At 35.0% G+C, this 10,191-nt stretch overlaps 1 protein-coding gene across 2 annotated transcripts; it reads left to right on the forward strand.

Annotated features, from left to right (window-relative positions):
* The first annotated feature begins 1,526 nt into the window (after positions 1-1,526).
* LOC140989888 (receptor-like protein 4) lies at positions 1,527-5,993 on the forward strand. 2 transcript variants are annotated; one of them, XM_073459397.1, is made up of 10 exons: positions 1,527-1,787; positions 1,914-2,084; positions 2,220-2,993; positions 3,356-3,506; positions 4,032-4,103; positions 4,583-4,651; positions 4,806-4,874; positions 4,984-5,061; positions 5,177-5,382; positions 5,513-5,993. In XM_073459397.1, the coding sequence occupies exons 1-10, from the start codon at positions 1,562-1,564 to the stop codon at positions 5,617-5,619; spliced, it is 1,923 nt and encodes a 640-aa protein (XP_073315498.1). In that variant the 5' UTR covers positions 1,527-1,561; the 3' UTR covers positions 5,620-5,993. The 2 variants fall into 2 exon arrangements, with proteins under 2 accessions (XP_073315498.1, XP_073315496.1); XM_073459395.1 differs by having other exon boundaries at positions 1,914-2,993.
* The last annotated feature ends 4,198 nt before the right edge of the window (positions 5,994-10,191 follow it).

The following is a 10,191-nucleotide window of genomic DNA, read 5'->3' on the forward strand; positions in this document are numbered from 1 at the left end:
CCCCTCGGATTTGGACTTGCATTTCTCACTAGATAGCATTTACTTTTGCACAGTTACCACTCAATATTTTAGGTATATGTTTTTAAAGTCATATGGTATAATTGTTCGTCGAATTATCCAAAAAATGACTTCTATCTATATGAATTTCTCTGTGAGATTTACATCATTCTTACAACGTTGTCATATCCTGATGTAGTAGATGTGCAACAAGCACGTAAAGAAACCGTCGGGAAGGTTTAGTGATATTGGAAAACCTTCTCGAAAAGGCATATGCAAATTGTTTGAGTACCTGAAAAATAAGTGATTTGAGGAGAAATTTGAATGTTCTGGAATTCCAAAATCGTTGATCATAATAAGGTTGTTGAATATAGAGTAGGTCTCTTGTGAAACGATCTCACGAATCTTTATTTATGAGACGGATCAATCCTACCGATATTCACAATAAAAAGTAATACTCTTAACCTAAAAAGTAATACTTTTTCATGGATGACCAAAATAAGAGATTCGTCTCACAAAATACGATCTGGGAGACTGTCTCACACAAGTTTTTGCTTTGAATATATTGGAGACTTAATATTAATAATTATATAAGTTCAAACTATTCATCCATGGAAGATTTGTTTGTGCATCCAAAGATTCAATTCTGGTATGATTAATTGGCGAGAGATACTCATAAATTCTTCTCTTTTTTTTTTGGACATTCATAAATTCTGGAATTTAGTTTAGAGATACACACTTGGTGCTACCTAGCTAGTATAATTTATGCAGTTGATTCCCGGACAAAAACCGTAGTAGTTAAATACAATTATACGGAATTTAATGATCAACGCCATAATAGAGTGAATTTTATTGTACGTTTCATATTTAAATTGAAATCCCAACCACCCTAATTAATATGAACTCTTTGCAAGTGGGCTCTTTCTATATTAAACTGAGAGTAACTTTCACTTTATGTATAAATGTTTTTAGTATTTATTTTGAATACAAGACGTACGAATGAAAATCTTGTAAAAAAAAAAAAAAGTTTTCTTGTAGTGTACCAAATCCCACCCCATCTCGTGAAAAAATCAACTATCTACTGATCAAAAGGTTTGCCGGTAAACATTTTCATATGAGTTAGAAGTTCTCTTACTAAGACGAGAAGATAAATTGAGTGATGTGTATGAGTAGGTAAAAATCGGAAGAGGAAGATAACAAATACCGACTCTCAGAATATATTTTTACAATATTTCAATGAGAAAGTACTTCAAACAAAAAATTTCTTGTAGAGTACCAAATCCAACCCCATCTGATGAAAAAATCAACTATTTATTGATCAAAAGGTTTACCGATGACGAGAAGATAAATTGAGTTATGTGTACGAGTAGGTAAAAATCCGAAGAAGAAGATAACAAATACCGACTCTCAGAATATATTTTTACAATATTTTAATGAGAACGTACTTCATACAAAAATATCAATTCGCATCACCTCAATCTTTACAAACTGGCCGCTGCCATGGAAGCCACGGATTTTGAATCTTAAATCCATTGACAGTGGAGCAGAAACCCATTTTTAATTTATGTGTGTATATAATTTACATAATTCCCAATCATTTTCTGTCTTATTCAATCTGTTTACATTTTCTACTGTAACTCACAAAACGCTCTCTCTTGTTTTCTTCATTCATGTGACGTCCAGACAAGAAACGTTAAAACGAACAGCTCCACGGAGACCTACAATGTCCCTTCTCCCTCTCCTCCTCTTCTTTCTCTTACCTTGTCTTTCTCTATCCTCTCCTCCCTTCAGTGAGTGTTGGCCAACCTATACATATACTATCTATATCTAGCTTTAACTTCCCTTTTCATGCTTCAATTCATTTACTTGGAAACTTATCAGCTAACTCTCACTACTTTGCCCCTTTTTTTTAACAGACTACAGTCTACACATTGACTGCGGCGGCCTCGTGAATTCCACAGATGCTTTCCACACGACGTGGGTCTCCGACCGCTTCTACTCCGGCGGCGCCACCTCGGTCGTGTCGGAGCCTCTACACTTCCTCCACCAGCAAGAGAAGACTCTCCGCTACTTTCCCATATCTTCTGGTAAGAAGAACTGCTACTCAATCCCCATCTCTGCCGGCTCCGGCCGATACTTTCTCCGTACGTTCACTGTTTACGACAACTTCGATGGGAAGTCTCACTCGCCGTCTTTTGACGTCTCTGTTGAGGGTACTTTAGTCTTTTCGTGGCGTTCACCTTGGCCGGAATCGGTTTCGCGCTCCGGAGCTTATTCGGATCTGTTTTTATATCTTGATGACCCGGATGTTGATCTTTGCTTTTATAGTATTGCTACTGATTCTCCTGTTATTGGATCTTTGGAATTGATTCAAATTGACACCAACGCGTACGCTTTCGATTACGCGAGAAATTCAAGCAATTACATCCTGGTTAATTACGGCAGGTTTTCATCTGGGTCGGATCAATGGGGACCCGGATTCAGCAATGACACAGATTTCTTCGGCCGGTCATGGCAGTCTGATGCTGAATTCCGGCTACTATCCGTATCCACTACTAATGGAGCGACAATCAAAGCAATTTCGGCTATTCAGAACGTAATTAATGTCGAACAAAGCCCAAATTATTTCCCGGAAATGCTTTACCAGACCGCAATAACGGCTTTAGGAAACGGCGGTGGCGTGTTGGAGTATGAATTGCCAGTTGATGCCAAGCTCGATTACTTGTTATGGTTCCATTTTGCTGAGATAGATGTGAGTGTAAATAAAGCTGGACAGAGGGTGTTTGATGTGATAGTGAATGGAGAAAATATAAGTAGGGTGGATGTGTATAAGGAAGTGGGGGGATTCGCTGCATATGATTGGAGTCATGTAGTCAAGAATTTGAGTAGTACTACTTTGAGTGTGAGGTTGGAATCGGTGGTTGGGGCACCGATCATTTGTGGGCTCGAGAATTATGCAATCGTGCCACTAGATCTCAAAACAGTTGCTGATCAGGGTACGTGTTTCGTATAATTGTTTGATGTTTTTCGGGATTGTGATTATATTTCTCTGCATTGTGTTTGGATGTGAAAAAGGGAAAGATCAAATTTTTGTTTCTGCTATTCGCTTAGAAATGTAGGATTGTTGAAGATAATGGGATTTTGTAAAATTTTGGTTGTTAATTCTAGAATTGTTGAGTCTATGGTACGTAATCTCATTCTTGTATGATTTTTTTTTCCATAAAGGAATTCATTTTTGTGTTGAACCGGCTATCTTCGGTAATTAAGGCATGTTTTGAGTAGCTTGTGACTCTATTTAGAATTCAGAACACAATCTGTGAACAAACCTTTGTAATTGTTTTTGCCAAACCATTTGCAGTTATTGCAATGAAAGCACTGAAGGAATCGCTTCGTATCCCAGACAGAATGGGGTGGAATGGAGACCCTTGTGCCCCTACCACTTGGGATGCTTGGGAGGGTGTTACCTGTCATCCCACTAAAGATGAATCTACCCTTGTTGTCTCCCAAATGTAAGTGCTCATCCACTTTTTGAAAGTTTCTATTGTATTAAAATTTAGAACAAAATATGTAAGTTTGAGACTCTGAATTGGAACTGGTGGCTGGATTTTTTTTCCTTCTGAAAATAGATCGTGATTTGTGTTTGAGACTAAGTATTATAACTGGAAACGGCTTTCCAAGGGCCGTTTCGTTTGTAATACCATCATCAAACGAAGTTTGAGAATCTGAATTGGAATTGGTGGCTGAAAATTCTTTTTCTGAAAATAGATTGTGATTTGTGTTTGAAACCAAGTATTATAACCTGAAACGGCTTTCCAAGGACAATTTATTTGTAATACCATCATCGAACAAAGGCATCTGGTTAACCATTTACGTGTCGTTTGAAAGTTCATGATGGCCATTTATGGCATCTTTTATTGTGGGTCTTCTGAAATTTCTGCATCATGAAAGCGGATTGCAAGTTCATTGCATGTTAATCGCGGTACTCCATTGGAGTGGATAATTATTTCTTATGTTTTATTTTATCTCGTTCACAGAGATCTTGGGAGTCAAGGCTTGAAGGGATATATTAGTGAACAAATCAATCTTTTGACAAGCTTGGTAAGCCTGTAAGTATCAACCATTAATTTCGTAAATCATTGTTCTTTGTGAATTGCTGCTCAGATAGAAAGTAGCAACTAACTGATATTCTCTAAATTAGTTATTCTGCTAATCAACTGCATATGAAAGCTGCCTTCTGCATGTATCGACAATAGTGGACTTTCGATGGGCTATGAGAAATATTCGATATTCTATCTCCATCTTTTGAATTTTTATGAGTTTGAATAATGAAACCAGAACAAAAGTCTCATCATTGACGCTGGGACGGTAAAAATAAATGGAGCATATATCTAATTCTTCCTTGAAAATATCCGAACCTTCATGTAACGTATTGAGTATTCATTTACCCAAATTTGTGTTGTTAGATAGCTACTCTTTCTGCTCAAGAAATCTTCTAAGCAGTACTTGACAGAATCCATGCTGCAGCACTTTGGTTTTCTGTTCAGTGTTCATAAATCAATATCTGGAAAAATATTTTTATGTGCAGGAATTTGAGTTCCAATTCTTTGGGAGGTAGTATACCCTCGGGATTGGGTCAAAAGTCTCTTGTGAAGTTGTAAGAATTTATTTTTCATTTTGCTACGCCAGCTTATCGACGCTGTTTTAAATAACACGATATTTTAGCCCCCAAATTATATAATTTATTGAAGCAAATATGGAGAACAAGGTCTGATTTCATCATTTACATTTTGTTGACATCTTTGTTGCAGGGATTTATCAAATAACAAATTGACTGGCTACATACCCGATAGTCTAACTTCAGCCAGCTTGCAGCTTGTGTAAGTTGCAAGCTTCTCCTGAACAAAGGACTAACATAAATGTGCAACACACACGAGAACGCAAATTTAGTTTCTCTTCTGTCTCAGTAAGCGTTCTGTTTGTGCTCAGGTTCTTGAATGGTAATTTGTTGGAGGGACAAGTTCCGGAAGCACTTTACTCGATTGGGCTCCGTGGTGGAACTATAGAGTATGTCATGACATGTTATACTCGACCTAATTCCCATATTTATGAATTCCTATTAAACTTACACGTTCACTATTATTCTTGAGTTTATTTAGTAAACCATAATCTTATTTTACAGCCTTTATGGTAACAAAGAATTATGTGGTGTACCCTCTCTACCGAATTGTTCGCTGATTTGGGGGAATAATGGCTTGTCTACTGGTGCAAAAGTTGGTATAGCTCTGTCATGTCTGGTGGTTTTTTCGACATTGGTTCTTGGTATATACTGCTGCATCAGTAGGCGGCGAAATGAATATGACTTTGGGTTTCCTCATGAACTAATGTGTAAGTTCCCGAATAAACTATTTTTTTTTGGTTCTTACCAAAATTCTTATTCTTACAGCTAGCAGTTTGTTAACCTTATTTCACTTGTTATCACATACAAACTTGTTTATTCTTGAAATTTGTTTCATAGCTCTTGCTGCGAAAAGAAACAGATATCACAGACAAAAATCCTTGATGACTCTTGAAATGGAAAGCCAACATGCCAAAGGATTCATACCGACCTATAATGAAAACTGACTCAATATACATATCTCTATAGCACATAACAAAGTTTTTGAGGCCTCGAAGCTGATGTACATAATTGAGCGTAGATGATCTTGATCATGCTGATACATATCTGAGTGGTGATGAAGTTTGAAAAGATCGAGATCACCAGTTTGAAAAGATGCGGTTCAAGCCACATCAGCTTCTGTTAGAAATTACAGGGAGTAGTGTTTCTTGGCTAGTTTCACGGGATCAGAAAGCATAGGGAAGTTAGGTCACATTGTATCATAACAAGTTTTGCTATTGGGTGACCGTAAGAAATTATGAATACGATGTGAATGCATGTGAGCTTCATACAATACAATTTATCATTTTAGCATATGATTTGAACTTTAACAATGCATTTTATTGTTGTATCATCGTGATTTTTGTATAATTATGTATGTATATACACCATGTAGATAGTGATGAGTTGCTTTTATTTCTCGACGACATAGTCTTTTTCGTTGTATGTCTCGTGACACGAAATGAAATAAAATTCAATGTTGTTTTAGGAGTAGGTGGAATAAAACTTGGTTCTCTCTTGTTTGTGTTTTGTTTTTGTTCCATCCTCTCACGTAAATACCCAAACTGTCATATTTTACTACGCAAAGAAAACTTAGGCAAGCCAAGATAAATTTCATAACATCTGACCACCGAAACCGAGAGTACACCCAAAATATCTTCAATTGTTTGAAGGGAGGTGTTAGGACTAAAGTGAGTGCTGATATATCAAAGCTGAAGCTCTCTCTTAAATCTGAATGCAACGACGACGAACACTTAAAACTTTTCTCTCTAGTTGCCCGAAAGAATATGAAACTATCATCCGCAAAGAATAAACGAGAGATAACGGGACAAGTGTTTGCCACTTTAACTCACTTGAACAATCTCACTTGAACAATCTTCATTCCACTGCTTTTGGTGAGAACCCTTGAGCAGAGAGAACGAACAAATATAGTGAAAGAAGATCACCTTGCCTTAAACCCCTCTGCATTTGTATTGTACCAAAGATGGAATGATTTATTTGAACGGAATATGTGATTATTCTAATTTTTTTTTGCACTCAAATATTAACGTGATGTCGAATATTTAACTCACGTGTGAAATCTGCAAATTTTTGATATGGTATCTAAGGCCTATTTCAACATTTTATGATCAAATAAGACGAAAAGTTAAAAAGAAACCATTTATCATACTAAACTGTCGTATATAAAAAGAATATATTTGTTTATATGTTAGCCCGTTGTAGGTTTGAAATGTCAACGAATTCAACTGGATCCTAGCTATTTACAAGCGCGTGGTCCCATCGCTTTATTTTCTCATGGTCTACTTCATGATAAGCTCAATCCTTATCTAGAATAATTATCCCATCAACTCAAATTCTTTGTTCTTAGTTGATTTTCACTGTATACTATTTTTACTACATATTGTGATTTTCACAGATCATGTAATTTCAATTTTTACTTATTTATTCATAAAATGTGAACTTCAATGAGCTTCGGTTGTTTGCCCCGTTGGTAAAGCTCACATTTCCCCTTGTGATAGGTCCCAAGATCGAGACCTCCCCTCCCCCTAAAATAGTAAATATAATAAATAAAAAAAAATGTGAACTTCAATATTGAAAAACAGAAATATACAAAAATCATTATATTTCGCAGTATGGACGTAAAATCATCTACTCATAAGTTAATTCACAAATTACATGTATCATGTGCCAAATATACAAGACCTTAGAATTTTGGTATCCACACACATACATGCTTAACGGGCCGGTTCGATCCCGAACTCGATCAAAACCGTCTCATTAAGTCTGGATCCGATTTCAAAACTGCCCCCAATCTATTAATGAGTGGATCATGACAATTTTTCACTTATTGAACCGAAATCTGTTAGAATTTTTTTTAAAAAAAACAGATGTTGAGATTAAAAAATCGGATTGATCCCAAGGTTTATACCTTGAAAATCAGAATCGATTTTGGATAGGTTCTTATCGATTTCGGCATCGGTGGATCTGAAACCAGAAAACTGGAACACCGGAACCGTTAAACGTGCGTGCCGACACATTAGAAACTAATTAAAATTTGGCATCTTACAGTGTTACCATTCCTGAAAATTAGTTAATGAATTTTTTATTTAAAAAAATCGACAAAAATATAAAGTCAGAAACTTAGAAGAAAAGGATAATAAAAATGAGAGGTGACATGGACAATAATTATTTTATATATATAATTGGATGTAATCTCGGCGTCGATAAGATGAATTCTACATGTATTTGTACGACGCAGAGAGGTTCGCGAAACAAAGTGCTGCCAACCTGAAAATGGGAATCTTTTAATGTTTCCCATTAATTAATGCTGTTGAATTGTCTAAGTTGAAAAAAATTATGACTAAAAAATAAGGAAAACAAGAAATATATTCTATTGTCCCAATCAGTGTTTCAGTACACCTAATTTACTTGCATGAAATTGGATTGGAGGAGTAATTTCATTTTTAACAAGAATAAAATCTGCGATTAAATTGAAAATTTAAATAAAAAAACTTTTATTTTCACAAAAATTATTAAAAGTTTTGAGTTTTGTTTTGTTTTTTTGGAATGAAAGTTTTGATATTTTTAAACTAAGGTAGTTGAGTTTCCCGATTTATTTTATACATTGATCGCCACTAGTTTTTGTCTCTTTAATTTTGAATATTTTTCTGACCGATAATTTCCAATTTGTTCTTGATTATTATTCTATGGTGTTGAATTAAATAAATGCTTTAAATTAATCTCTAATAAAAATAACAAAAAAATAATTTATTTATATTCGAAAAACAATGATTTCTACTTATGTCTCGTTAGATATGCTCTATAAGTCAAATAATTGAATCATTGATGTCTGAGTTGGTAAAATAGATGAACATTTGATCAATTTTAAGGAGTTCGATTCTCCCTACTAACACCTTTTCAGGACGAACCTGTCGCACATGTCTTGTGTAGTCTTGTTTACCTGACTAACATAATTTGCAGCCTACTGCATTAACCCGAAGATTTATCCAGTGTGCATTGAAGTTTAATGGATGTAGGTTCCCACATCATATAAAAAATTATTGATTCATTTCTTAAGTACTGTTGGGTTACGAGATGCTAACAATCTTGATTTTAATGATAATAAAAATTGTTATTGTGTCGCTAACATATTTTATTAAGTATGCAGTTCAGAGGTGTCAAATTAGATGTGAAAGGTTGCTGAAATATAATTTAAACACAACTTAGTTTCTGGCGAGTTGAAGTATTTTAATGATAACTCATAGTTTGGTGATGCAAATGACAGGCTGCCAAAACTACTAATTAGAAAACTCAGTTTGTCACAAGTAATAATTCACAAAATATTAGTTGGTTCGAAAGTTATCTAGGCAAAATATTAGTCGCAAGATTGAGCTGAAGGAAACAGAAACAACAACAAGCTCAGTCTGACCAGTTCTGGTATTTTGCTCATATATCTCATCTCGATTATTCAAACGAAACGATTTAACATGCATTACGAAGCTAAGAGAATGATATACAAATCATTTTCACAAGTCAAAGTCTAAATCAGATCATATGAAGCTGATAAACCATGATGACATTTCTAGTTTTGTACTGTATGAAGAACATGTTCCAGATTGCAAATAATCTGATCTGTCAAGCATATCTCTCTCATACAAACTCGGAATTGAGTGATTCTTGATTCTAGAAGAATCTAAGAGAAATGACTACAATTTTTATGTTCATCATTTTTCCAATATCAAAACAATAGTCGAGCTAATTAGATTAGCTCAGATAAGATGACATCAGCTGAGAGCATATCAGCTCAGTTAGGAATGTAAGCGATCCAAACCAAGCCAAAAGTATCAAGCTTGAGATTGACTCGTTTAAGATTGATATAAGCTTGAGCTCGATTCAAACTTTATCATCAGGCTCGAGCTCGACTTGTCTTGAAATTACTAAGCTCATGAAAAGTTCGAAATCGGCTTATTAAAAGATCATTTATCGTGTTAATCAAGCAGAGCTCGAGCTTGGTTCATTAGTAGCTCGTTTATCATGTTTAACAAACCTAACTTAAGCTCAGTTCGTTTTCGCGCTCGTAAAGCATACAATTGATTCGAGCTTGTTAAAAATTAAATATATTTATGAACGAATTTTAAATCAAACATAAAAGTGCAAATTCATTCATAAATAACCAAAACGTCAAACATAACAACTAAAAAAACATAAACGAGCTGAGCTCGACTTTACGAGCCACCAAAACAAGGCCGAGCTCGAGCTCGAGCTGATGAGTTCGTTAATATCTTTCCCTTTTATAATTAGCTCTCCCCTTTTCAAAATATGCAATGCACAAATAATAGCTAAAAAATATACAATACATTGAAAATATTTACATTGTTTAGTTATCCCTCTACTTTTGTGGGGACCCGGACGCTAATCAATTCTTAATCATCATTAGAATCAATTTACTAATCCAGTAATTAGGGTCATAAATTTTTTTTCTTTAATTGCGGAACGTAATGGAATCAAACTCCTATATATATCAGTATGAGAGTATAAAT

The sequence above is a fragment of the Primulina huaijiensis genome, chromosome 12 (genome assembly GCF_012295235.1).
Source record: "Primulina huaijiensis isolate GDHJ02 chromosome 12, ASM1229523v2, whole genome shotgun sequence".
NCBI classification, from domain to species: domain Eukaryota; kingdom Viridiplantae; phylum Streptophyta; class Magnoliopsida; order Lamiales; family Gesneriaceae; genus Primulina; species Primulina huaijiensis.